Below are 26,562 nucleotides of genomic sequence, written 5' to 3'. Positions count from 1 at the left end.
TCAATGGGTTGTAAAGAGCGAAGTCGAGCAACATGGGCTGGCTGCAAGTAGCGACTCGACTGACGGAATGGTAGGGAATCCATTTAAAAGGATTGGTGCTCAAAGAGCAGGCCTTCGGACAAGAAGTGGTGCTTGCTGTAGCTGTTCCGGCAAGGGCGCCGGCTGCCAATAAGGCAGGCACATACATGACGATCTTGAGATATGAAAGAATGAATAAAGGAACGAGTTAGATTTGAACAAAGAGCATGATGAGGTTGTAAAGAAAGTCTGGTAAAGAAAATGAAATAAAGGTGAGAAAGAAAGAATGACTGAAGGTAGAGACAAATGAGTGACTGAAAGATGAATTGCTGTGAAAGACTCAAGGATTGACAGAGCAGTCCCCTTTATATACACCAAGACTCGCTAAGACGTTTTCTAGTCTGCTCTCACGACATCGAACTATTGCACTCTAGGGGATGCCTATACTGCCAGTGAGTACTTTTGCACGAAAATGTCTAGTCTACTGCGAACTATGTGGGCACGAACAATGTAAAACTAAGCTCCCTTGGCCTTAGTATAGAACGCACTCGAAAAACAGTGGTCCTCTGGGGCCCATTAGGCGCAGGCTTCATCATGTGCTGCTGGCTTTGAGGTACAGTAAGTAAGAAACAAGCATTGGTATTCAATTTCATATTGTGGAAGGCTCTTCTCTGGCATAAAAAGTAGACGCGGCGAGATTAGAGCATCTATGTGGTATACATGAGACGACATTCACTTCGCCCTGCATTTTCGAATCTCACCATATTGACAGAAAGTGGGTTCGATACAAAGAGCTCCGGCGATACTCTACTAGGGTAGTATCTTCTCGATATCAAGACCGAGATCGGCATACGAAAAGTGTCGTGGTGGAGAAAGGTGAAGGGGAAAGAGGCAATTCGGAGATTGCGGACCCATCTGATGGAAGTGAATTGGTAGACAGAATCAGGTACCGAGTGAAATAGAAAAGGCATTCAGCAAAATGAATGGCACCCTATTCCTTAGTCGATAGATCGGTGGTAATTATACTATCACAGTAAATAAGCGAGCCCTACGGCTGCAATACCTTAACCTTAAGGTCCGGAGCTAACCCGAATGGGAACTTTCCTCCTAGCTAAAATGATCTGCCGATTGATTGCCTGATCTAGTTAAGAGGCGTACGTCAGCCTCAAGTTTCTATCCGGCTGTTCCGCTCTGAGATCGATCTTGCGAATCTCTGCAGGGTTCATGCACCACCATCGCAGGAATCAGGGGACTCAGGGACCCGACAGGGTCCTTGTTGCCTCACTCGCATCAAAATACCACGAGTTGCTGATGACTATCACTCTCGAAATATCGGATGCCTGGGTTCAGCACCTCTACTTCCACACGACCGTGAGACCCGAGGTTCACAGGAGCGGCCATGCTAAGCATCGCGCAGCTTCTGGCCATAGAAGGAATTTCCGAGGTGAATCTGCTAGGGGTTAGTCTCACTAGCTCGTCAGGCCAGGATCGGTCTAAGAGGAATTCCAATTCTATTAAGTAACTTCGTGTGGGACTACTGTCATTCATCGCTGGCGTTGGCGAAAGCTTGTGGCGGAAATTCCGCGGTCGATCTGAGACATTCAGCAGGATCTCGCGATCTGTTGAATCTAATGTAGACATCAAATAGCTTATAATGCGGTATGTGAGACCTTTGCATAGCCATGCAGCGATGAGTTTGGAAGCAAGGCTCAAGGGTTGGAATCTTCAGACCCTTCTTCCGGTCCCTGAATCATAACAAAGGAGCCTCAGGGGTCAGAATCGACAAGGCCTTGAGATTAGGTAACTGGTAACGACTCGGGAATTTTGATTGGGTGTTGGGTGGGTGTCAACGGGGCCATCCGATATCGGCTCTGATTTCTGTTTCCGGATGTGGTCACGGTCGAAGTAGACAGTTTTCTTTTGACCGCAGTAATAGGAACAATCCATTGAAAATCCGCCAACTTCGGATTACTCCATTGGACCACTGCAGGCTAATTCGTGACGAGGTAATGCTAAACCAATTAGATTAAGGGACGGACATCTGACATGCAAATAGACATAAACCGGCTCAACCCTTCCTCTGGCTTTCGGGCGTGCTCTGAATTCAGTCAATTGGATAGTCTCCGCAACACATTTGATCAAGTTCGGGTGACAGTATAATATAGGTCATAGATGTGATTCTCAGACAATAGATAATTTATAATAGTTATGCCAATACTAGAAGTCAATAATACGGAGTCACCGAGCCCTTCTCGGGTAAATAGCCGAGACCAAGCACTAAACGGCAAGGCTTGGTTCATGGCTAAGCTACCACAGAAGTTTAAGACCCCACTAGCCCAAGCACTGCTTGGCTACAGAAGGAGAAATACCTTATAATTGACTCAAGGCCCAAATTGCCCAGTGGCCTCCACAAGGGAGGCACAATGCGTGTCTCTGTATCAGCTCAGGCTGTGATCTTCAGCCTCGCCTTTCCCTTCCTCACCACCGCTGCGGATGATGCAAGCTACAATGCTTCCCTGCCCTTCCGGCCCAACAACGTGACGCTTCTTCACGATCCGTACTACTGGGTGGGCTCGTACTACAATGGGACTACCGAGTTGAAATTGATGCCCTTCACGGGCCTAGCTGCGAACGACAGCACCCAGTGCCCGTTGCTCGCCAATACTACGACCACCGTACAATATGACACGATCCTCGCCTTGACTGAGCCAAGCATATTGAACAATAGCAGCGATCCCGTGAATGCCTTCCTCATGCTCTGGGACCCTAGCTTCGACTTTTCTACAATCACTAGCTTTGGCGAGCCCCTGGTGGATCTTCTCTCCTTACAATGGAGCTATGTTTCGTCCCAGTTCGTCGCTTTCCCTATCCCCGAGTGACTCTGTTACTCGCCCTTACTACAAAATTTTGAATCACAGAGGGCTGACTAGAGGGGCGGGGGGTAGACCCACGTATCGTGACGACAAGGACGGCGAAGATTGGTTCTATTGGGAACTGAACAAAACTACTCAGAGCCCACCATATCGTCTCTCAAGCACCATCAATACATATTACGACGGCTCGGGAGCTCTCAGAGCCAACATGACCAACTGCTCCACCACAGAGATAGTTCCCTGGTACATTGAACCCGGTCCCTGGGCCCAGGACAATGACGGCATCTACCAGCCTGAGTGGCCAGCTATGACGGTTAGTCTGGAGTTCGACGGCGAGACGGCAAGCTACACTATCCGCGGGTACTTTGAGAGCCATCGAACCTACGGCAAAGACGAGGATCGATTCTACGGGGACCCAGCCGAGGGGCAGTTCACGCTGCGCTTCGCGGGCGTCCTGGATGCCTACCATTCGGACATCCTGGCCAACGACACCGTCACCCCTACCTGGCTGCGCACGGTCGGGTTCAACAACAACTCACTGAATATTGGGTACACGGGGGCTGCAGGGAGGACCATGTCCGCCGGGTCGTCGCTGGCAGCGGCTTTCGCCGCATTGGTCCTGACGCAAGTGGTGCAGCTCCTCCTTTAATTGATCTCCTTTCTCGCGTTCCTTCCTTCCCCTCCATGGCGTCCTAGAGCTAGATTATTGCGCAGATCCGAGGAAAACCCGCGTTTTCCTGGTGTACAATTCTATGATTTGATAATTTCTTGGGAGCCGAAGACCGGATGAACTATGCTTCGGTTTGACAGAATAGGACTAACAAAGCTGCGCTATGCACACAAAGACTGCGTAACACCAAAGGGCATTTGGGGCACATTACCCAGGCGTACCACACACATGCAATGAAAGGGGTTGCTGTGGCAGTCACCATCCTTGACTAGAGGAGAACAAAACTCTTCCTAGCCAAACTAGAAGAAGTGCATATAGAAGCGTTGGGGTGGGTGGAATTAACCCTCGTTAGGGCTCTCGACTCGTGGAAATCCAGAACTTCCATATTTGGCTTCATCCATGAGTCCAGCACTACTAACTGCGGAGACTAGACCCGATTTCGACAGGTTGCACTTCAGCCAGGGAGCTTTGTGGTATCTATCTAGCATACTTTCGCTTGTGGACTGCGGGCCACAATTTTCTGAGGAAGTAGAGGAGCTGAGCTCAGGGTCGGGGTCATCGGAAATCCATGGTATTTGGCCGCAGAGCAAGTGGTATGTATATATACCAAGGATTCATAACTCAATCTGGTCCCCGGGAGCCAGCTCCCCGGTCCCTGGGTCCCTTACCTGAGTCTCCGAACCCTTTCTAAGCCCTGAGTCTACTTGTAAGATCTGTGGGTCTAGGGTGGAATAGCCGGAGATAGAGAGAGAGAGAGCTTCGGAAGCTGACGAACGCCTCTTATCTCAACTGGGTCAGGCAATCGATCTGTCGTCCGAATCTAGGAGTAGATTCCCTATTCGAGTACTCAGCTCCGGACCTGATAAAGAATAGTTATAGGATTGTCTAGCACCGCAATCGCTAGTGGTACTGTACTAGGCAACTGACTTAAGTCATATATCATCAAACCACCTGAGCATGGATCATGGATGTCTGACTTTTTTGCTTGTTACGTACTTGTCTGCCAGCTCACCTTCTTCAACAAGCAAGTTTGATGGATCCCGAATCTCCTCATCCCCACCTCCCATTCCCTCCCGTTCACCCCGACCTCGCACAAAGACGCTGACCGGTCTCAATGATCCAAGCCGGATACGACCAGACCACCTTTGGAGGCTCTGCCGCCACTATTACTATATCCTTCTGTATTTCCGTAATTCTGGTGGTAGTGAAAATCATTCATTCCTTGAGACCTCGAGAATTTGAGTGATAGGGATGGCCCAAAATCATGGAAAGGATTTAGAAAACTACCCCATCACCTATCCTATCGTTTCTTGAAGTTTTTCTTTTGCAGGCGGGAGGGAGGATTTCTGTTTTTTTTTCTTTTTTGAATAATTTCTACCGCACCGCCCGCATATCATTACCACTCTACTACAAGCGAGTTCCGTCTCGCTGTGGTCAGGAAAAGAGATAGATGAATCATGTTTGTATCATGACTTTTGACGGATTGGTATACCCTATCGTGAGAGGCTTCCAGCCTGATACCTCCGACGCCGCACATAAGCGCCGGATTTGGGTTTTCTTTCTTTCTGTCTTGCCTTATGCCGCCACACAGTCCTTGACCATATTCTCGACCTGAGTGTTCTTCTCCTGAAAGACCGGGCCAAAGGCCTCGATGGTCTCGTCGGAGATGTCGCGCCGCGCGGCCGCCATGGAGGCGTATTCGTCGGCGGAGCGCTGGCCGACCAGCAGGAGGGTGCTCAGGATGGTCATGACGTCGTTGTTGGGGTCCTCGACGATCTCGTAGATGCTGTCGGCGACGATGGCGGCGTCGCCGACGACGGCCACGATCTCGGCGACGTCGGCCAGGGCGTCGCTGACGGCGTCGAGCTCGCCCAGGAAGGGGACGACCAGGAAGATGGCGCCGAGGATCTCCTCGATCATCTCGCGGTGCTCCCAGGCCTTCTCCTCCTTGCCGACGGTGACGACCTCCTGCATGGAGCTGACGGCCTGGAGGAGCAGCACGACGGCCAGCGAGACGCTCTGCACGATGTCGTCGCTGAAGCCGGGCCAGGCGCCGACCAGCGTCTGCAGCTGCGCCGCCAGGATGTTCTCGCGCAGGCCGTCCAGGTGGGGCAGCGCCTGCGCCACGACGGTGCGCGGGTCCGTGATGTTCACCTGCGCCGCCTTCCGCGGCAGCCCGTAGAAGTTGTCCGTCCACGCCACGCAGTCCGGGTTCAGGTGGCCCACGCAGATGTTGTAGTCGGCGTGGCTGCCGTCGTACCGCACCCAGCTCGGCTGGATGCCGTAGTCGGCCAGCAGCCACAGCTCGAACGCCGTGGTGTTGCGCGGCTCGAAGTAGACGTTGTACGACGCGTGCCCGTCCGTCGCGGCCAGGTTGGGGCACTGCGCCGCCGTCCCGTTCTTGCCCTCCACCTCGATGATGCAGTCGAAGTAGGCCAGGCCCGGCCCCGCCGGGTCCCAATCCATCGCGCTGGCCAGGGAGCTCGTGATGTTGTTCTCCACGTACCGCTTGTAGTACTTCAGCGTCTCGTTGTAGTCGTTGTGAGTCAGGATGTCGGTGTAGTTGGCGACCACCACGTCGATCATGTTGTCGAGTACATCGAGCATGTAGTACGGGATGCATTCGTCCGCCATATTGGCCGATTGGAGGTTGAGGTCGGCCATGGTCGAGATGGTGAGGTTGTAGTCGCACGGCGACTGGACCTCGCACCAGCTCCTCGGATCGTCGTCGATGCAGGAGAGCTGGTCCTCCTCTGACCAGGCGTCCCCCAGCTCGCACTCGTCATAGCATCTGTCTCGCTCACACGCAAAATCACACAGCCCGTAGTCGTCCACTCCGGAGGTCAGATGGGCGGTGATGCTGGCGTTGACCACCGCGAACAGATCCAGGGCGCCCGTGGCGGTGCAGTTGCAGGCGTGGATCGGGCAGAAGCCGTGGGCACAGCCAAAGCCGCAGAGATTGACAAAGTCGCCAGTGCCCTCGCCGGCGGTGCAGGCCGGGGGTGCGAAGTCCGAAACTGTGGGGACAGTGAGGGCCACCTCCACGGTCCCGCACGCCGTGCTCGGGCAGTAGCCGTGGTTGCAGTCGAAGGAACACAGCCCGCTGTAGCTGGCATCTTCGCCGGCAATCGGGTAGCCCTGAACGCCCGTGTCCTCGGGCACCGTAGGCGCCGGCCCAAGCTTCGAACACACACAGGCGGTGATCGGACAGTAACCCCAAGAACACGCCTGCTCACAGAGGCCCAGGAAGTTCCCATCGCCCCAGCCTTCTACACAGGTTTCATCACCCAACGAGTAGGCCGGAGTCACGCTGATGGTGTCGGCGGACATGGCGCTCCCGACCCAGGCGTTCCAATTCTCTACCCCGGAGCTGGCCGCACACCCAGCAGAGATTGACTGTCCCTGGAGTGTGGCAATCGTGGTGCCCCCACGGCTGATGGTGATGGTCACGGCGCCTGAGTGTCCGGTGAATGACACACTGCCATGGTAGATACCCACATTGCCACTGGGCGTCGAGGTCCACGAGGCCCCTAGATCGGCGCCGCCCACCGAGACCGAGACCTCCGCGTCCGAGCCCAGCAGGGCGGAATAGAAGATCTTATCCTGCACGATCTCATAGGGCCAATACTCGACCTGGAGCTGACTGGCCGTGTTCCCGGTCGTCCCGCCATCGGAGGCACAGGCTCCAGCCTCGTTCAGCCGGTACCAACCGGTGAGGCCTTCCTGGGTGATAGTCGATATATTACTCTTATACGTCTCAATCACATAGGGTAGGAATGCGCGCCAGCCGTCATGCGGCATGTCGAGGGCATAATTGTACGGGGCCAGTCCAACGTCGAAGGCAGTGTATGTCTGATTCGCCAAGGGGTCATCGGCTGATTTGATAGGACCGATATAGTGCGATTCTCCGAAATCGTTCCAGGAAATGATCTCGATGAACTCGGGGTTCACGAACAGGGCCTGGGACCAACGGTCAAACCACATGTCATCGCCCCGCCAGAGCCAATTCTTGTCGTATCCCGGCATATTGGTGAAGAACCACGGTGAAACCGGCATCATGTATGGCTTGCCCTCAAGGTAGTTGATGTAGGATGCATCCGTGTAGGTGTCCATGTCGGCCGGGCCATTGGGCCACGCAGCCCAGCTGAAAAGCGCATCCGCTACCCCATCCGCCTGTGCCATTGCCTCCATGGCTCCGAGGGAGGACCAGTCGGGAGCAAAGAAGCACCCAGTTTCCTCTTTGATTTCGACCCAGTCGGCCGCATTGGCTGGCCCTTCAAAGGTAGAAACAAAGATTTGCGAGTTGTAGTGGTAATAGGCAGTGGACAAGCCATAGCTATTGATCAAATCAAGCACGTCGTCCTTGGCCCAGGGCCCGTTGCCGGCGTAATCGAAAGAAAAGAAGAGGGAGAACCCCACATTCTCGGCCGCCAAAAAGGCGTTCGCCACTGAGTTGGTGTTGACAGACTGCGCCGCGGCGATGTTCAAGGCAAAGGCATCAATGCGAGCCTCGATGGCCAAGGTCATCTCGGACTCCCAGTCTGCCACACTGTAGCCTTCGGTATTGGAGACCTGCGTTGCAGTTAGAAGGCCCAGTCGGACGATCTTTCGAGCGGGTTTGGGGAATGGGCATGTATGCACGTTACCATAAAATGGGCAAACACGGCCTTTGCATGAACATAATGAAATATGGAGAAGGAGCAACATAAGAGAGCGAGTCTGCCGGGGGATGAAAAGATGGAGAAAAGTGTCATGGCAAAGACTGAAATGGGGTCAAAGACCACCAAATACGATGAAGATGAAAAGAGAGGGAGATGAATCAGAGATGGAGAAGTGAGTGAGGAAACGGATGAATGAATGAGTGAATGAATGAATGAATGAATGGATGAATGAATGAATGAATGGATGAATGGATGGATGGATGGACGGATAAATGAATGCCTTCCCTGTTGGGCACTGAATGCACACTGCACTCAGAGACTATTACTGACATCTTGGTCAAGGATCGGCTGTGGCTGCGCTGCCTTTATGTTTTTTTTTTTTTTTTTTAAAAAAGAACACCCCTCTCTCTCGGACCAATGTAAGCATTAGTTAAAGATCTCAATCATTCTTGTCGGCAAGTATCTCTGCTCGTCGGCGCTATTGAAACAAAAAGTAGATTCCAATGGTTTACGGTTCATCTGGTTCCGAGACCGGCTATATTGGGGGATCCGTATCGGAAATTGGATTAGAATTGCGAATTCACTGGTAAATATCATGTACTAAAAGCTCAGACTTCGATCCCATCGTTCAATATCCATAGTCATTGGTAGGTCATGGCTAGTCCCAATTACTACGAAGCTTCCTCCTGCGGAAGCATCCGACAAAAGAACAATTAGCCCTAGTTAGCGTCTTTAATTCCCCCTTCGCACTCCCCCCTCCCCCCTCCCCCACCAGGAATCGGAAGAACACTCCGACCCACAGATTTACTAGTGGTTACAATCCCTAATACGCATGGGGGAAATAGCATCGAGTATTAATCTCGTGCTCACCATCCACACTCCACAGAGGCATGTTAAGCTACAGTAGCATCGTATGTGCATTTACCTAACTCGGCCACACTCCGGCGCTAATACCATAGAGAAGATAGAGGGCGTGTAAGAGAGAGAGAGAGAGAGAGAGAGTCCTAGGGAATTAGAGAGGGAGGAGACAGTGGGGAGGCAAGACTCGATCGAATTAGCATGGAAACGTCGTTCTACAAGGAGCTGAGGGCTCAGAAGATAAGAATGGCAAGAGTCTGCTCACGATGCTCGTTTCTATCTTTATTGCTGTCTATACTTGTTAGTCTCTTGAGTCCTTGCCCGTCTAGTCTACAACCATGAGGCTATTTTCTATCTTTCTCTACTTTCTTTGCTGTGCAACCGGAGGGAAGGCTGCTAAGACAGCTGGCATATTTGAAACTGTGTTCTACTATTATGCCTACCGCATCGAGGTGAGCGCATTTCCGAACCAGGAGGATAGGATGATTGCCTGGAGATGCGTGCCCGCCGCCGGGACTGTCTGTACTTTCTTCGAATTCGTCAGAGCTATCATGCCTGCAACAGAGACAATCGTCGATATCGATGCCGCAAACACGATTCTTCCCCCTGTGGAAGACGCAGATACTACTTTCGCCGACATGAGATACGAGGGTAGATATGAGATAGCGAATCTCTACAGAGGTTCAACGAAAACGAACCATGTCGATATGGTGGCCGACATAACCAATCGCATCCAAGCGGCCCGTGAGGAGATCTCCGTCAACTCGGAACTTCTCTCCAATGCAAAGAAGGGATTGAAGATTGCGCAAGCCATGCGGTGGACAGAGAACCTGGTGAAAACCCAAAATGCTTTTGCCAAAAGGTATCCGGGTGTCACCCTCTACGAGACCGAAGAAGAAATGGACGGCGTCACCATCAAAGTCATCGACTGGGTCAAAACAGCCAAGGTCCAAGCCTCGCAAAGTAACTCGAAGTCTACAGTCCTCCAGAATAGATACAAGAAATGGGTGGACACCAACAAAGGCGACGCGTACAATCACCACCAGGATATTCTGCGCTCCCTTGCGACATGTCAGAATGTTCTTAATGCGGTTCCCAGCTGTCGCGCCCAGCTAGGGTAGCACTTCTTCAGAAATTTACCTAAGAAGCTAGGTGTAAGAGCTTCTCATCTGATAGAAGCACACAAGGTCGTCTTTTGTCATTTTCTTCTGTGGTCCTGGGATGGTTTATGGTTGATTCGTCATACCTGTGACTTCGGCGGCAGGAAACCAGAGCTCGACACACATAATCCAAACACGAGGCTTGTGACTCTTGCTTCCGGGTGTCAGTGAAAGGAGGATCAATTTGGAAATCTGTGTTATCCGAAGTACTTAGTGCAAATGAATACCTGTTCGCCCCTATCCAGTATTCACAGTTCTCAGACATGACACTAAAAAGTTTTAGCCGAGCAACGGCCCCCAGCCCCACCTTCTTATGCCTGTTTCCCCTTTGAACCGGGACTTTCTCCTAGACTAGGCCAGGAAATTCATTCCTTAAATTCGCAATACGCGTCTTTTTTTTACCACCTTGTTACCCAGCACCTAGCATCGAGAATTAAACCGCTTTGCGATCCGGCGATTCGCAAGTGAGTCCGTCCTTGGCCTATGACTATCTAGCCAAGTATTTGTGACATGATGCTCGCCTTACTCCCTGGAGAGATTGTTCTCCAGGTGGTATCTTTTCTCAACCCTCAAGATCTCTCGGAGTTAGTCCTCGTATCAAAGGACTACTACTCACTGTTCATCCCCGCTCTCTATGACCGAGTTGTCCTCCCTCTCAATGCTTACTGGGACGACGGATACAGACTCCTGGATGGGGAGGAGACAAACCCCGTGCGTCGATTCTCCCAGGCGATGATCGAGAACCCGCGCCTCGCACCCTTGGTCCGCTCTCTAATTCTGTACCCAAGCCATTGTGAAGAATGGGAGTCCCGTGCTCCACTCCCGGCCGTGCCGGAGGAGAGATTACGGGCTCTGATGCTGCCATACGGGGATGCAAAACGCAAGCACCGACGGAAGTACCGCGCTTGGCGAAGAGATCTCCGGTCCGATCGGGAACGGCAAGATGACTACCGAGAACCCAAGAACTACGAGGATGCCTGGCTGGCATTGCTGTTGGTCCAGGTTCGGAACCTCGAGAAGTTAGCCATCCGACTGCCGGAGGAACGCATGAGATTCAATTTCAAGCACATCCCACGGACGCAGGGATACACCACGCATTTTGACCGAGTGATCCACTGGGCGGGAAACACCGAGCTTGGGATCCTCACGCGCCTTTCCCAGGTCTCCCTCCGCGATGGGCCGGTCTGGGATAATGAGGGAGCCATCGAGGCCGTGCCCCTGAGGCGAATGCTTCCCTACCTACGCATCCCGTCTCTCCGCACACTCTACATCCGCAATCCATGCAACAGTCCACTGCCCCGTAAACTTCTCAGGGATCTGGTGCCAACCCCTTCCTCACTCACGCACATCGACCTGGAAGGGCCGTACGATGCCCTGTCCAACCTACCCCGATTCCTTGAATGGTGTCCAAACCTTGAGTCGTTCGCCGTGGAGATGAATCAGCCCTGGGACTGGCGTGGCTGGGTGGATGTCTCGCATCTCTATTGTCCGCTCCAAAAGTCTCGATCCTCCTTGCGTCATCTCCACGTGGCCTTTGCTGGCCCGGGACGCGAGATCACGCAGGACGCGGAGAGTCCCCAGCCCACCTTCTTCGGCGATCTTTCTGTTTTTCCGAATCTGCACACGGTGCATATGCGATGGAGCAACCTGCTTCCCTTCCACGGGAGCCGCGCGCTAGAACCCGCGCAACCTCTTCGAACACTATTGCCGCGCTCGTTGCAGAATCTGTACATCGAGGATTGCCTAATGCAGGGCGCATGGGCGCTTGGGGACGAGCTCGAAGGCTTACTCCAGTATCGCCGGGAGGAGCGCGGGTTGCCAGCCCTGCAACGCCTCTTTTGCCAATTTGTCCACCACGAGCTCCACAGCCGAGGAGTGGCGCCATCGAGGGATCAGAAGGCTCCTGAGCCGGACCTTGCTTGGGAAGGCCGACTGCGTGGGTTGCAGGAGGAACTCGGGGCGCTGGGGGTGTCTCTGCGCGTGATCGAACGCGGCGCAAGCGTGCCCTTCCCTCCGGACCGGGCCCTAAGGCACAAATGGCCCCTCTGCGAAAATGGCAAATACTACGACGATTTCAACTACTAGCTGCTCGATAGGACTACGGTCAAATACGGGAAATGAGAAGGGGTCAGTTTGTCGTGTTTTCCCGGAATTTAAAAACCCCGGAACTGCACTCAAGCTCCATAAAAGGGGTAGAGAGAGGAGGAATATCTTCTCAGGCACTTGGGGTGTGAAAATTCTGGCTCTTTCAAGCACTAAACACGCAAAGACTAACGCCGAAAGCAGTGGGGCAGGTGGGGGTGCTCACATTTCACAAGCCTTGCTGACAGGGTCTTGTCCGTTCTTGGCTACTGGGAACACTAGGTCTGTTACTATTTATCTTAGGACATTAACGGCTCCATTGCGAAATCCACTATGAGTACCCTTCCGATCTCGTATCTAGAATGTACTATCTTGTTGCCCTCGCAATCCGACCGGATCGACTGGTCCCTTAAAATCCCTTGTCCCATCAACCTCCGCTCTGGCCTGGAAAACATCCAAGACCCTGAGATCCGATTCGAAGGTTACGACTTCGTAGATTAATTCTCCTTATCTCGCTACCGGACCGACGCATAGGAACTATTGAAAAGCTAGTCCCTTTTCAACGGTGGTGGACCCCCACCCACAACTTAGCCCTAAGTAATGGAGTAAAGGCAACCACGAAACCGCTTCATGCTTCCAATATTTTTCACACCAGTATCCAATATATTGGTATTTTGTCTACACAGCCGGCTTAATCTTTTCCCAGAGAATTCTCTAGCGGAAGGGACTGCCGAATGATGGAGAGTCCGTGCTATGAACCTGTCGCCGTAGTCCGAAATAAGAATTTCAGCCCGGTGCTACAGTCGAGGGAAAAAAAAAAAAAAAAAAACAGCTTGTATCTATCTAGTCTACATGGTAATGTGCGCATATTCGAGATCTGATTGGATAATCAATTCAACCTTGCGCAAGGATGCAAAAGGGGTGAGATGAGGAACAGAAGTCAACCGTGACAGATACAGCAGACCCGATGCCCCGGTCTTGACTGCGAATTGCGAAAATCCTTCTACCACCCCGGACACTTCCTTACCTATCTTCCTCTCTTCGACTGCCATTCCTATATCTACCAATCTCGCTGCCAGAACACCCACCCACCCTGGGCAAAATTCATATTCGTTCTCTCTTTCCCCAAGTTCAGCCAGGTTTCGCTTCGCCGCCATAGCCTTTTCTCTTCCTATCACAAAAGGTCCCACGATGAGGCTTGCTTCATTCTTTTCCCTTGTCCTCCTCAGCGAGGCAGTCGGCCGTGTGTCAGGCAACAGCTGTCTGGACCGGGTCTCCGCGAACACGATGGCGGTGTTCAGCGGCGCGCCGTTCGCGCTGGCTCCCCGGTACGACAACGGATCGGCCTGCGCCGGCTACTGCGACGGCCTGGCGGAGTGCCACGCGTGGTTGTACAGCGCACGAGGCGGCGACTGCCAGCTCTACAAGAAGACCGCCCTTTCCACGTTCCCGTCCCAGCATTTCATGTATGGTGTCTGCGGTGGTAATGATAATAATAGCCGTCGCCTACCGTTGGCGACGGCTGCTTCTGTCACTGCCAGCTCAGCCGTTGTCGGGGTGGTTGGGTCGCCTACGAGCTCTGATACCGGTGTTCCCACGCCGGCGGCGTTTTCAGTGGCGAGTGGTATCAGCAATGGTAATGCTTTGAGTGTAAGTGTGATTTCTCCCTTCCTTTGCTTCTTTTGACTCTTTTCTGGTTTGATTGTTGTTCATACTCTCGAAAGAATTAGTTGAGTCTGAGATCTTGGATACTAAACGCTTTGCGCAGAGAAAGCACCTGGATAACCACCGTCATCACCACCATGGCCATCGCCATTGAGATCTAGTTCGCTACGGGAATCTGTTGGGCTTCTTGTATTCCTTTCTCATTGTTTCCCTTTTCCTATTTCTTTTTGTTTTCTTTCTTTTTATATTTTCTTTTTCCCCGGATCTCTTCTGTACAAGATTTGACCCGTTCGGATGTTCTATCCATCTCGTCAGCATGGTCTTACTGTGCAGGAACTTAGAAGAGGGGTTATTTAATTCCTCTTGTAGTCAGGAGATGATGATATCGGATTGACTTCTTCTCCTTGACGGTCAATGTATGCTGGCTGTTGGCAGTGTGATAGGGTTTCGTCCTATAGATATCATCAAAGAATGACCGTCTTCGGTTGTGTCCATATCTTTCCCTCGGGAAAGCCAACCAGAAGAAAGGAGAGAAGAGATAACTATGGTCCGTGTTCCGTTAAGACGATACCCTGGAGTCGAGTAGAGGAAAGGAACAGTCAAGATCCAGATGGACGCAAGCACAGAGGCTCTCCTAATGAGTCCTAGTTAATGTGCCCCACAGCCCCCCCCCACCCACCCCACATCAGGGCTCGGCAGGGTATCTGGTGGTCCGAACTGATGATCGATCCCTCGGCCGTAAATGAATACGTATCGATATCTACCCGTCGTCATCTGCACTCATCATCATCCGGCTCCCCCCACAATAAGTTAATACGATGCCAACTCTCCTTTCACCAGCGCACATGTGGCCCGGCGGTATTCCGTCAGCTGTCCGCCTACACCCAAATAACGAGCTGGAGGAGGCTGATGTTACAGAAGAGATCAAAGGCCGGTGCCTGTTTTTAAAAGGTACTGTACATTTGACCCTCTACAGGCTCTAGAGGGCAAAGACACGCCCGGAAGTCGAGTCTGATCCTATCTCACGCGACAGAAAGCCTGGGCGCCTTCATCCGACCCAGAGGCGAATAGGAATCAACGGCGGACTCTGGTGGAGAAATGGGCGGGTGCGGATCAAAGCTTCCGTGATGTACGTTCCACTTGGGTCCCCTGACATCGCTCTCGCTCCGCTATGCATTAGAGCCATTCATGGAGCGAGCTTATGGACGAGAGACCCGAGGCGCGTCTCTACATGTCAACAAGCCGTACGTGATTCCCTGTCTTGATTTCTAAATTACAAACCGACAACCTGTCACCTTAGCATCGACCTGGCATCCGCCGCCTCAGGAGATCATGGCGGCGCGCGCAGCCAGCGCGGAGACCTGCAATCATTCAGCGACTATACCCCAGCCAGCCGAGTGGGCCGAGGAAGTTGAGCGATTCGCCTCGCCCCGGGGTATTTGCAGCGTGAGCAACAGCAGGGTCAAGTCGGGTCAGGTCGACCAGTACAGCTGGGGTCATCTGGCCGATGTGTCCAAAGACCCATTCATTATTACCTACAATCATCTTCGCAATGCCCGACGACGGCTTGCGGCTGCATTCCAGCAGGGGCCGAGGTTCTGCTCTGCTGGATTTGAGCTTTGCCCCTTTTGTCTGTTGGAAGTGGAAGGCAAAACGACGCAGGCGAACCGAGCCACATGCCAAGTTTCGATTCTCCGCCCATCGAAGGAAGTATCGCTTCCTCTTCATACGTTCTACGTTCAAGATAGACTTCTCGGTTGGAGATCAAGCTCCAAGCATCGAACACAGCTTGAAAGATCAGCAAGATAGCCTGGAAGCTGTACAAAAACCCGACCCAGGCCTTGTGGGATTATATCTGTAGGCGATTCCCAGCTTCTTTGGAGAAGTCCCAGAGAGAGCTAATTAGGGAAAGAAGGCCGAACTGCAATCATGTGAAGCACCTCCGTCTTTGTCAAAAGGGTCTCGGTTCTCCTGGTTGGTACTATCTGCTGTACCTACTTAGCTGTTCTCTAACACGGCAAAGGCTTATACTATCAGGGGATTTTTCGGGTCCTTATGGGGTGTTTAGGGCCCCTAGGGTTCCGAGACCAAAAGGTTCTTGCTATAATAAGGTTCTTTATTCGGGAATACAACATCCGATGGAGACTCTGACAGCAGGGTTGGGTCATGTTGGGTGGTGAAGTGGTCTGTTTAGCAGAAGGGGGGGGAGGGGGGGCGAGAGCTATGAATTATACCTAGTAGAAATATTTATCCTTCTGTGGCAATATCTTACACCGTGATTCTTTTTGCTGCTAGCAAGATAATCGCATACCTGCACACACCGACATACACAGTACAGTACATAAGCCCGGGAACCCACCCCAAACACACCCTACAACCCAATCGGATACGATGCAATACAAAAGGATATGATTTATTATGGTATTATCCACATTCCCCAAATGATCTCCAAGAGAAAGACTCCATCCATCCCAAGCCTACACTTTCTTTCCCACCTAGTACAGAAGACACGAGGCCAAAGGATTGGTTTACTCCCAAGAATCGATCTTCATCGTGCCCTTCTCCTGCAGATTCTGGTGCATCTTGAACGCCTGGAAGAGCAGGTGGGGCTCGTGCGCCATGCCCTTCTTGAGGCACTCGAACTCGGCCCGGTCCAGGTAATCGGTGAGGATGGGCTTGTAGTCCGGGTGGGAGCACTTGTCGATGATGACGCGGGCGCGCTCGCGGGGGGAGAGGCCACGGACGTCGGCGAGACCCTTTATCCCTCTGTTAGTACTACTCAACAAAAACGTAAGAGGGGGAAGGACGTACCTGCTCAGTGACGACAACATCCAGATCATGCTCCGTCTGGTCGATGTGGGTACAGAAGGGGACGATGCAGCTGACACCGGTGGGGTCGACCTTGCTGGGCCGGGTACTGGGGGTGTGCATGATACTGTACTTGCTGGAGCGCAGGAAGTCGGCCGAGCCGCCGAGGCCGTTCAGCATGCGCGAGCCCATCACGCAGGTGCTGTTGGCGTGGGCGTAGATGTCCACCTCGACGGGGGTGTTCATGCCGATGCAGCCCAGCCGTCTGATGATCTCGGGCGAGTTGGAGACCTGCTGCGGGCGGAGGAGGAGCTTGCCCGCGTACCGCTCCCAGTTGTCGTAGAAGCGCTTGAAGCCGTCGGGCGAGAAGCGGATGGAGGTCGCGGTGGCGAAGTCGAGGTTGCCGCTGTCGAACAAGTCCAGGAACGAGTCCTGGAGCACCTCGGTCCACACCTTCAGGTTGGTGAAGTCCGCGCCGCCCTTGCTGAGGCCGCCGATGACCGCGTTGGCGATGTTGCCGATGCCCGACTGGATCGGGAGCAGGTTCTGGGGCAGGCGGCCGTGCTTGACCTCGTGCTTGAGGAACTCAATCAGGTTGCTGGCGATGGCCTGCGAGCCGGCGTCCTCCGGGGCGTTGGGCTGCGTCTGGTCCGGGTAGTCGGACTCGACGATGGCGACGACCTTCTCCGGGTCGACGGGGATGTGCGGGGTGCCGATGCGGTCCTCGGGCTGCATGATCAGGTAGGGCTTGCGGAGCGGGGGCTTGTCCGACATGACGATGTCGTGCAGACCCTCGAACGAGGGGCTGGCCGTGTTGACCTCGATGATGATCTTGTCGGCCATCTGGACGAACTCGGGGGAGGCGCCCACCGAGGCACCGGGGATGATGCCGCCGTCCTCGGTAATTGCCGAGGCCTCGATGACGGCCACGTCGAGCCGGTTCTTGGGCTTGTTGAGTGTGTACCAGCCCTACGCCTCGAGGATTAGTACGAGTTCAGCCGTAGACAACCACTTCCATCCCATGGTAACCCCCAGAGCCCACAGCCACCTCAACTTCAACCAAGACGAGAAAGGACAACCTACATAAACCAGATCCGAAGGAAACATGCTCAGATGCTTATCGAAGAACTTAATATCCCCGGTATTGATACCCCTTGCGATCTCCTTGCCGACCTGATGGGGACTCCGTCGCTCGATCATGTTCAACCGCGCCCACCGGTTCTCCGTCTCGGCGCCGGACGAGGCGCCCACGAACAGGCTGTATTTCAACTTGCCCTGGAGGTTGTTCTTCTCGACGTGGTCGGCCAGAGCCGTGGGAACCTTTCTGGGGGCCAATTAGCCTAGGACTCGGGTTTGAAGCAAGATCAAATTGCGCAGATCATCAAGGAGTCCAAGAAAAGGGACTGGGCAACGCACTTGGGATATCCAACACCCGTGAATCCGGACCAGCCGATGTACGATCCATGGGGAAAGAGGTCAATCAAGTCCTCGGCCTTGGCCAGCTTCTTGAGGTAAGAGGGTCGCCGGACACGGCTTTTTAGGAGGGCGGAGGCTGACATGGTGGGATTGCTTCAATAAGAGGAGGGGAGAGGAGGGAGGAGGAAGGAGAGGAGAGGAGGGAAAGAAGAAGGGAAGGGAGGAGATGGCAATTGAGGGTGGGTGAGATGGGAGGAAAGGAGGAAAGAGAAAGAGAGGAAAAAAGAAAAAGAGAGGGAAATTTGACAAGAGAAAGAGCAGGCCCCAAGAAAAAGAGGGGAGACGGTGGGATAGAAATACGGGTCGAGCTGTCGCTGTCGCTGGAAAATCCACCCCCGCCTCGTTCCACTGCCCCGGTTGATTCGGGGATACGGAGTCAGACACTGGCTCCATATTCTTAGACTACCTACTAACTGAACTGTACCATCCTGACTACTAACATACACATACGTACTATCTGTAACTAAAGTCCTTCTCACCCCGCAAATGATGAACATCCCCCAGTCCAGTCCAGTGCAGTCCACCGTGGGTGATCATTACTCCGCTTCAGCTGCTGTGGAACTTATCGCCGCGCGCGGCGGTTAACGTTATCAGCTCCAGCTCCAGCTCCAGTTCCAGCCCAGCGTCAGGAAGCTCCCCATTTGGCACAATTGGCGGGATTTTTTCTTTCTTTATTGCTATAAAGACAATTCTACTATGGATAGTCAGCTGCAGGGGTAAAAGGGCAAGCGAGATGAAAAAGCTGCAAGGTGGCCGGATGTAATTCGGGGCGTTGAGGTCTTGTCGCAGAAGTTACGAGGGACATAAGTTACTGATGACCGGCGGTTGACGTCATCCCGGCGATTTCTCGGCCCGCCGTCTTCCAGCCCTTCACTTTGGCTTGCATCTTGAGCCTGCTTTTCAAGGCTATAAAACTGGAACAATAGAGCATAGAAGACACTCCAATCGAGTAAATAGAATTAAGCACAGCACAGATCCTCAAAGAACTAGCAATGCCAATGTCAATGGAATGTTCCATGCCTGAAAATCCAACGCACCAGTAAATCCCGACGGATCTCCGACTGCCCCGAACTTGGTCCAGCGACCGGACCAGTCTCGGGCTGTATCGGTTATCGCAACCTTCCCAGTCTCGGCCACACGGAGCTTTTGGGTTCCCCTGCATGGCGATCGGCAGCTTGGCTATGCTACCTCAGTACCAGAAGTCAAATCATAGCCACCCGGTTAATAACATCTGTCAGCGCGGGTAACTTCTCTGCTGTACAGTGTACACTAACTATACTAGTGCACACTGAAACAACCAAATTAGCTACTTCGTTGAGGTGTTGCCTGCCGAATTACTTGCACAAACAACATTAGAGAGGTAAGGAGAAGTTAAATTAAAAAAAAATAAAAAAAAAAAAAATCCATGCCGCGTCTAAAATCCAAATCTACACCGAACTAGACAAAAAGGAAAACCAATTCCTGGGGTTGTGGGTGGCGCGGTGATTGATCCTAAGGTTCCGGCTTGGCTGTAGAAGCAGTAACTAACGACAGTTGCAACACGCCCGGTCAACCAAACTTTGCCTCAACCGCTCTACTCGTATATACCTGGATCCCCAGTTCATAAGGACTGATCAAAGAAATACTCCCATCTGTGCAACCATAGTTAACCGTATCCGCTCATCATGGGTTCGAAAGCGAAAGACCGATGGAAAGAAATAGCAGCTTCAAACATTCTGTTGGTTTTTCAAAGCCGCGTTTCCCACCCCCAATCACCCAAATATGAATAAGAAGGCTTTCCGCACAACCATACCGTCTCCTCGAAACAATAGACAAATTATCCAAATGGCCAATAGCGCTCGTACTCAGCCTTCTCCTCGTCAGTCTCAGCTAACTGCTCCAAGATCAAGCCTTTGACTTCGTCGAGGTCAGCTTTGCAATCATTGTATCGCTCGTGCTCGATGAAGCCCTTGTCCGGCCACAGATCGCCCATCTTCTCCTTGACTTCTGTCACAAGCTCGGTGCCTGCCACTGCACCATCGCTATCCAATTTAATCCGCTCGATCTCTGCTTCCGAAAAGTCGAACGGAAATGGGGTATCGCCGGTGACAGCAGGTAGGTCCGTCCACGTATCTTTCAGATCACCAGAAGCGACTGGAAGTGCGCCTCGCTGTATTCGAATATTCGGTGGGCCAGAAATATCAGCCCGTATGTTGCTGTCCTCCGGAATTCGACCACCCGGTATAAGTCGGGGTTTTTGGCATGCATGAGCTTCCGCCATGCGATGAACACGTTCTGGAGGGAATACTCCTGGACAGCAGCTGACCGTTCCTCGGGCGAAAGCCCGGAGAGTCCTGGCCGTGGTGCCAAATCCAGCGTTTCAGGCTCAAGGCCATCCCAGTCGAGGAAGGCTGGGTCGGGATTGTGGTTGAAGAGGGGCGAGATGTGACAAGACTGCCAGTCGATGATACCCGTAATCTCTCCGGGATTCTGCGGGTCTACGAAGACGTTGTCGTCATGCAAATCGTTATGCCAGAGGCAGGGTCGTGTGATGGCTGCATCTTTGGGAATTAGAGCATCAACGGTTTGTTGGTACCATGCTAAAGCAGTAAGTTTATTTTCCGTGTCTGGTCGGTATAGCTTTGGGCCGCAGAATAAAGCAACCGTTTTTGGAGGTTCTAGAGACTGGATTGCCTTCACCTCTCGTGTCCCGACTGCTTGCAGATACTGCGTTAGAGAAGCCCCTGTAAACTGATCAGCGACTATACAGCGAGTGACGTAAACCACAACGTACATGGCCCCTTGTCGACATCTAGATCTGAGCGGCCTGCGTCACACCAGTCCCGGCCTGTAGCCGGACCAATGGCAAAGCCCGAATTTCTCACAGCTTGCCATCCTTGACGAAGTGGTTGCCTGCTGGTGGCTGCAAGTCTTCCGTGTAATATAAGCTGCCGTAATGCGAGAATGAGACGTTCAGCCATTGCTTCTGGAGACGTGTCATGGCAAGAAGCACTTGGAGCTACTGTGGTAATTTTATAGTGCTCCAGACTTGGGAGAGCGGAACACCTTCTATTTTTTCCATAATGATAAACTCAGCGCCCACGGGGTGCGATTTGGCTTGCGAAGTTCCATGCGTAGACACGAGGCGCTGGGGTCTCAAGAAATTTTCTAGCCTCCCCGGATCAAACGAGTTAGCAAGATTTGGATGTTGTTGGTGTTCAGGATGAACTTACAAAGTCCATCGTGGCGACTTCACTAGCAGTAGTGGAGTGTGGAATGCCAGCATTCGGGTTGGGAATCTTGGCTATAGCTTCTTGACCATTGTCCATAGTTATGAGGAAGGCTTTGTTGAACATGCCGTCAGGGTACTTTTCGATGGCAATGCATCGCGCGGCTCCACCCGACTGTGCTGCGACTCTTGCGAGGCTATTCATGTCGAATCTGATCTCTCGCTTTCGAGCATTCTCTGCCTCTTCAACAATGAAGCGGCCACGAGTGAATTTGAAGAAATCATTGTGAGAATTCCAATCTGATACGAATGAGTAATATGCTGAGTCGCGCTCTAACGGGCGTGCATACCTATCTGAGAAGCTCCCGTGTCCATGCTCACGGGACAGTGATTGTAGGACAAAGGTGAAGCTTTGAAGATTGAGCGGCAGTGTTTTTTCGGGCTTGGTATCATACTCTGAACGTAGCCCCAGGGACGCGCGGATGGAGATCGGCGCATTGCTCACAGAATGTACGTAATGCCTTGATCTTGCCAGTCATCGGCGTCGAGAAGCCAAGGTGTACGAGTCGGATCAATTAAGGGAATGCTTTGTCGCTGCGCGAAATGAGGGATGACAATGCTGGTGTTGAGTACTGTAGATCCAGATGCTTGATGACCCGAGCGGTGGGACCCGTGGGGCGGTAGTGGCGGTAGTCAGGCACGGCTGCCTAGGCGATGAGAAACTGCCGGCTGCAGCCGCGGTAATCAAAGCAGGCGAAGCTTCGCTCCAGCCAGTACCTTAAGGTACCTTACCTAGTACCTACTACGGAGTAGTACTATTCTTTCTTTCGTTTTCCATCACGGCAGAGTACTCCATCAAGCATCATTCGCCTTCATCTTCCAGTCATCAACCAACATCAATAATGCCACCACTGATGGTGCCATCCTGATGGTGACACAGGCTTGTACGCCAAAGCCGCTCCTGGACTTTGTCCGCGGCCGGCGTGATCTCCTAGATCACCCTCTAATATGGATTTGGAAGCATCTCGAATCGCCGGGATGCCAATTCGACGATCTTGAGACGTCCGCTTACTCCGAGTCCGCGCCGAAGGATTCCCAGGGTACTGCCGATGCTGACGCGCTCGGAAACCTGAAGTGTGCCGTAATGCTCATAACGTGGCCTATGACCCATCGGAAGATGATTCCTTACAAGCCATATGACACCTTTGCCGGCCGCCTCAGGGACCAGCTAGTGGCATCCAGTCCATCGAAACTTTTCGACCATGTGAACGATGCCACCAGCTATGAAACGAAACGACGCCAAGGAATAGACGACGATGGGGAGGACGACTGTGTTCCACGGAAGATTCGGCGAATATCCGACAGATGAGCTGGTGAAAGGGCGCGAACGGGAGTGGAAGATTGTTCTGGAGCAAGGAGCGATCGAGTCTTCACAAATACAAGTAACCATGTCGAGGTTGAGGATGGCGGGCCTATCATCTACCGAGACTGGATACGTTCGAGTAGCTATGAGGGTAGCTAGTCTGTACTCATGGCGACTTATGCTCCTAACATGATGTAATATACTCAACACACTTGTCCTTCTTCCTGAAGTACTTGGCCTACAGATCAACTCGCAGTATCACCTCGCCAATGGGGAAAAGCCCCAAAACAGAAAGCTCAGCAGCTTGTGCGCATGATCGCGTTCTGCCAACGGTTCTCTCCCATCCACGAATGTCAGTTATCCATCTTGACTTTCCTCGACATGAAAGTACCTAACGGCTACTCAGCCACGGGAACTCCGAAAGCAAAAAAGCGTCTGGAACTCGCGAGACTGCGGAATAGCCGGGGTTCGGGTCATTGCGGATCTTGGAGACATGACTTTCAAGAGCATTTCCTTGAGCACCGGTCGGGACCTTTTCTCCTGTCGCAGAGGAGAAGACAGACGCAGGCAGAAGATGAAGGAAGACGGAGAAAAAAAGAGTAGACGGGAGCAAAGCTGAAGGATACGCGTCCGACATACAATTTTGGTGGCACTCATGCGCTGATTCCCACGATTTCCTTTTCCTGGTCGCTGGGAGTTGAAACGCCATTTCGCTCGACTACCAGAAAAGAAAATACCCCAATCCGCAAGAACTTACTGCCCGAACCCGATTGGGATATCGGAGTGACACCCGAACACAGGCTATCAGAACTGTATAGGTCGGTTTGCAGGTATCTTGTTATGGAAGAGAAACGGACACGCCACGACTGTTTCCACCTTTGGCTTGAAGTAGAGGGAGTAGACGGACGACTTGAACACCACTGAGGTGCGATGAAGAACCCCTATGAGCGGCTTGCCGTGGAAGGCCATGTTACGTGATATTATCACCGGGTACCACTCGAATCTCGTCACTCTTTTCAGTCAGCATCTTCTAGGTAGCAAAGATGTGAAGGAAATCTGACTCGGCTTACATTATTGTGCCCAAGGATGAAATTGTCAGAAGTCTGATTCCAAATGTGTACTGAACATAGATCTGTTATTATGATCCACTATTCTATAACTGTCAAAGCTTCAGGTTTTGTGGGGCTCGCACTGTAATGGAGTTTAAAATGAGTGGAGACTGTGTGGGGCTTGCCCGGTGTGAACCACTAATAACAGAGATCCCGCAATGAAGGAACTCGTAAAAACAACCTCCGTGACTACCTATAGTCTACTTTAAGACGGCAGCGGCGACCTTCTCACATACCACTTGATTGACATCATCATTCAAGCCAACAATGAACTTGTCAGCCAAGCGTACTGCTGCACCTGCGCGAAATCACTTCAATTCCGCCACTATTTACCCAAGAAGAAGTGCTCATTCCTATGCAACACGCTTAGCTTCAAGAATACCCACCCCCCCTTGCCCCCGTCCCTTTGCAACCCCTCACCGCGTTTCGCGTTTGATGAGCTCTACAAGCATGCCACCACAGCCTGACACGGCGGATCTCTTCCGATATACCAGTGGCCGCTGGCTCTGGGATGAGGAGCAGCAGCTGTAAGACCGATTTTTGCTGTTCAACGTGCTGGAATTGCAACGAGTCGCCGCGTAGAGTGTTGGGGCCGATATATGCACGGTAATCACGAAGTTGGCCGAAGGCTCGTTCAATAAGACCTTCAGGCTGGAGATGGGGAATGGCTCATCCGTGATTGCAAGAATCCCCCATTCGACTGCTGGGCCAAGATACTACACCATAGCATCTGAAGTCGCAACAATGGAGTTTGTACGTTATTGAACCATAAATCCTCTCAGTATAATAAACAGTAACTAATACACTTTCAGGCCCGCACAATCCTCGGAGTCCCAACACCTCACGTGTATGCTTGGAATGCAGACGTGGGTAATCCTGTCGGGTCTGAGTATATTATAGTGAAGGAAGCCTCCGGGACGAAGCTGGAAGACCTATGGAATGATTACTCTCTCGAAGAGAAGTTCGCAGTCATGAAGGATCTCGTGCAACTGGAGAGAAAAATGCTTCAAGTGCCACTGAACCGGTAATGCTTCCCCAATTTTCTAGTCAAGTCTAATCTATTATCATCTTGTTAATGATGACTTATAAGCTATGGGAGCTTGTACTATGCCGGTGCCAATATCAGAGGTGCCGTGCCAGCTGATACCTGTGCAGAAATACCTACTGAGCTCAAAGACACAATACGCCGTCGTTTTGTTATTGGCCCGCTCGCAGAAAGGTACTATTGGTCCAAAGAACGTGCAGAGATGACCTTGGACCGAGGACCATGTTTGTTACCTTGTTGTTGTTCTCCTTTCCCGTTCTAACTAATACTTTGTGGTTGAAAAAAGGGAAACAACCACATGACTATGTGCTTTCTCTAGCTTACCGAGAAAAGGCATGGATCCAACCATACGCAACCTCTAAGAGCCGAAGACGACCCGCTAGTAGCCTCAGCAACGCAGAACTCTCCTAGCAGTTACATATTTCTACTGTAGGAATATCGTCAGGTTGCCTCTTATCTGCTCCCGGATGATCCTGTTGTGGTTGCACCCTACATCTGGCATACCGGTCAGCACGCGGGCAATATCTTTATTTGTAATAGTAAGATCTTGAGTGTATAGACTGGCAAGGGCTCTGCGCAGCACTCTTGATCATTCAAGCACGTCATCCAGGGCTAGTCGATTATAGTAGTAAAGTTATTCTAAAAGCCCCCGAAAGCTTCAAGCAGCTGAATCTGGCGGAAAAGGCTCGGATTAGAGGCCTTATAAGTCGCTCAATCCTGCTTTATCTCTACGAGAAACAGATTGCCAGAGAGCTACTTCTACTTAATAAAGTCCTTCGATTTAATCACGGTTGGACAAGGTGCAATCCGGTTCTGTTCGTGGGCGATACGTGGGAGGACGACCTTCTCCCCTTGCGGGAATCGCTGGTTAGGCTTGAGAGGTAAGGAACGGCATGTTCTTCGCATAACTGTCCCCTGTTTTATTATGCGTTTCTTCTCTTCTTTCTTTTGTTTTTTTTTATTTTTTCTTTTTCCTTCCGCTAAAATTATCATGCTTCCAGATGCTGGAATGAATCAGGGTTTGACTTTCCATGTCCGATCCATTTCACCGAGGATGATCTTCGGGTCCATGCAGAAGAAAATACCGGGTGGAATAATATACAAAACTTCTGGAATTCCGTCGCAGACGTCGTATCGAGAGATGGCTGGACCCCGCACCATTTATATAGGGATACCGTTTCGCTGTTTACAGAGCTACGAGATATTGGCCTGAAAGCTATGGTGGGGAAGAAGAGGGATGCATTTGAGATCCAGACACAATGGGTCAAGAAGCATTAGCACTACTTTCAAAAACAAGTACTCATAGTGCTATAAGCAGGCCATGGACTATCCGGGCGTTCTTAAGTAGTCCGGCCATGCCAGGCTGCTTTATATGTGGATATCTTAGGAAGGTTAACTAATCAAGTACTAAGGTATCCAGATATTACCCATCCCGAAGCTTTATCTAATCCCTTGCGGATTATAAGACTAGAGACTCTTAGAGTTCTACGATAAGTCCTTTTATATATATATATTTTTTAACCATTAAGCTCATTCCTTTGTACAACTACCGATAGTTATTTAGTT

General features: G+C 51.9%; 11 protein-coding genes across 11 annotated transcripts; 8 read left to right on the top strand and 3 right to left on the bottom strand.

Moving 5' to 3' along the window:
• Nucleotides 1-2,410: 2,410 nt before the first annotated feature.
• Nucleotides 2,411-3,540, top strand: BO95DRAFT_496816 (uncharacterized protein; the record flags this gene model as incomplete). Its single annotated transcript, XM_025590867.1, has 2 exons — nt 2,411-2,869; nt 2,964-3,540. Exons 1-2 carry the CDS (start codon nt 2,442-2,444, stop codon nt 3,538-3,540), a joined length of 1,005 nt encoding a protein of 334 aa, XP_025442152.1. The 5' UTR covers nt 2,411-2,441.
• A 1,596-nt stretch (nt 3,541-5,136) lies between these two features.
• BO95DRAFT_363437 (glycoside hydrolase family 71 protein) lies at nt 5,137-8,315 on the bottom strand (the record flags this gene model as incomplete). The annotated part of the gene is made up of 2 exons (XM_025582615.1): nt 5,137-8,133; nt 8,208-8,315. The coding sequence occupies 2 exons, from the start codon at nt 8,313-8,315 to the stop codon at nt 5,137-5,139; spliced, it is 3,105 nt and encodes a 1,034-aa protein (XP_025442151.1).
• A 1,103-nt stretch (nt 8,316-9,418) lies between these two features.
• BO95DRAFT_453369 (uncharacterized protein) lies at nt 9,419-10,201 on the top strand (the record flags this gene model as incomplete). The annotated part of the gene is made up of 1 exon (XM_025588207.1): nt 9,419-10,201. The coding sequence occupies one exon, from the start codon at nt 9,419-9,421 to the stop codon at nt 10,199-10,201; it is 783 nt and encodes a 260-aa protein (XP_025442150.1).
• A 549-nt stretch (nt 10,202-10,750) lies between these two features.
• On the top strand, nt 10,751-12,325 carry BO95DRAFT_453360 (uncharacterized protein; the record flags this gene model as incomplete). Its single annotated transcript, XM_025588206.1, has 2 exons — nt 10,751-12,054; nt 12,109-12,325. The coding sequence occupies 2 exons, from the start codon at nt 10,751-10,753 to the stop codon at nt 12,323-12,325; spliced, it is 1,521 nt and encodes a 506-aa protein (XP_025442149.1).
• A 1,188-nt stretch (nt 12,326-13,513) lies between these two features.
• BO95DRAFT_496812 (uncharacterized protein) lies at nt 13,514-14,148 on the top strand (the record flags this gene model as incomplete). The annotated part of the gene is made up of 2 exons (XM_025590866.1): nt 13,514-13,972; nt 14,053-14,148. The coding sequence occupies 2 exons, from the start codon at nt 13,514-13,516 to the stop codon at nt 14,146-14,148; spliced, it is 555 nt and encodes a 184-aa protein (XP_025442148.1).
• A 638-nt stretch (nt 14,149-14,786) lies between these two features.
• Nucleotides 14,787-15,101, top strand: BO95DRAFT_443031 (uncharacterized protein). The gene has a single exon (XM_025586578.1). The coding sequence runs from the start codon at nt 14,806-14,808 to the stop codon at nt 14,968-14,970; it is 165 nt and encodes a 54-aa protein (XP_025442147.1). The 5' UTR covers nt 14,787-14,805; the 3' UTR covers nt 14,971-15,101.
• A 26-nt stretch (nt 15,102-15,127) lies between these two features.
• On the top strand, nt 15,128-15,908 carry BO95DRAFT_137846 (uncharacterized protein). Its single transcript, XM_025580562.1, has one exon. It carries the CDS (start codon nt 15,320-15,322, stop codon nt 15,794-15,796), a length of 477 nt encoding a protein of 158 aa, XP_025442146.1. The 5' UTR covers nt 15,128-15,319; the 3' UTR covers nt 15,797-15,908.
• A 352-nt stretch (nt 15,909-16,260) lies between these two features.
• coaT (acetyl-CoA hydrolase ACH1) lies at nt 16,261-17,988 on the bottom strand. The gene is made up of 3 exons (XM_025586577.1): nt 17,879-17,988; nt 16,799-17,764; nt 16,261-16,743 (listed from the first exon to the last, which is right to left on the bottom strand). The coding sequence occupies exons 1-3, from the start codon at nt 17,900-17,902 to the stop codon at nt 16,516-16,518; spliced, it is 1,218 nt and encodes a 405-aa protein (XP_025442145.1). The 5' UTR covers nt 17,903-17,988; the 3' UTR covers nt 16,261-16,515.
• Nucleotides 17,989-19,839: 1,851 nt separating this feature from the next.
• On the bottom strand, nt 19,840-21,854 carry BO95DRAFT_473698 (aminoglycoside phosphotransferase family protein; the record flags this gene model as incomplete). Its single annotated transcript, XM_025589741.1, has 8 exons — nt 19,840-20,315; nt 20,396-20,994; nt 21,045-21,137; nt 21,245-21,269; nt 21,300-21,367; nt 21,393-21,423; nt 21,484-21,779; nt 21,830-21,854. The coding sequence occupies 8 exons, from the start codon at nt 21,852-21,854 to the stop codon at nt 20,088-20,090; spliced, it is 1,365 nt and encodes a 454-aa protein (XP_025442144.1). The 3' UTR covers nt 19,840-20,087.
• A 369-nt stretch (nt 21,855-22,223) lies between these two features.
• BO95DRAFT_137767 (uncharacterized protein) lies at nt 22,224-23,041 on the top strand. Its single transcript, XM_025580561.1, has one exon. It carries the CDS (start codon nt 22,408-22,410, stop codon nt 22,846-22,848), a length of 441 nt encoding a protein of 146 aa, XP_025442143.1. The 5' UTR covers nt 22,224-22,407; the 3' UTR covers nt 22,849-23,041.
• Nucleotides 23,042-24,401: 1,360 nt separating this feature from the next.
• BO95DRAFT_496785 (phosphotransferase family protein) lies at nt 24,402-26,274 on the top strand (the record flags this gene model as incomplete). The annotated part of the gene is made up of 7 exons (XM_025590865.1): nt 24,402-24,478; nt 24,536-24,704; nt 24,764-24,975; nt 25,042-25,220; nt 25,283-25,378; nt 25,556-25,877; nt 25,998-26,274. The coding sequence occupies 7 exons, from the start codon at nt 24,402-24,404 to the stop codon at nt 26,272-26,274; spliced, it is 1,332 nt and encodes a 443-aa protein (XP_025442142.1).
• Between the last annotated feature and the right edge of the window lie 288 nt (nt 26,275-26,562).

The sequence above is a fragment of the Aspergillus brunneoviolaceus genome (assembly GCF_003184695.1).
Source record: "Aspergillus brunneoviolaceus CBS 621.78 unplaced genomic scaffold BO95scaffold_35, whole genome shotgun sequence".
In the NCBI taxonomy this organism is placed as follows: Eukaryota; Fungi; Ascomycota; class Eurotiomycetes; order Eurotiales; family Aspergillaceae; genus Aspergillus; species Aspergillus brunneoviolaceus.
Note: the sequence above shows the minus strand (reverse complement) of the source record. Positions and strands in the feature narration are given on the sequence as shown.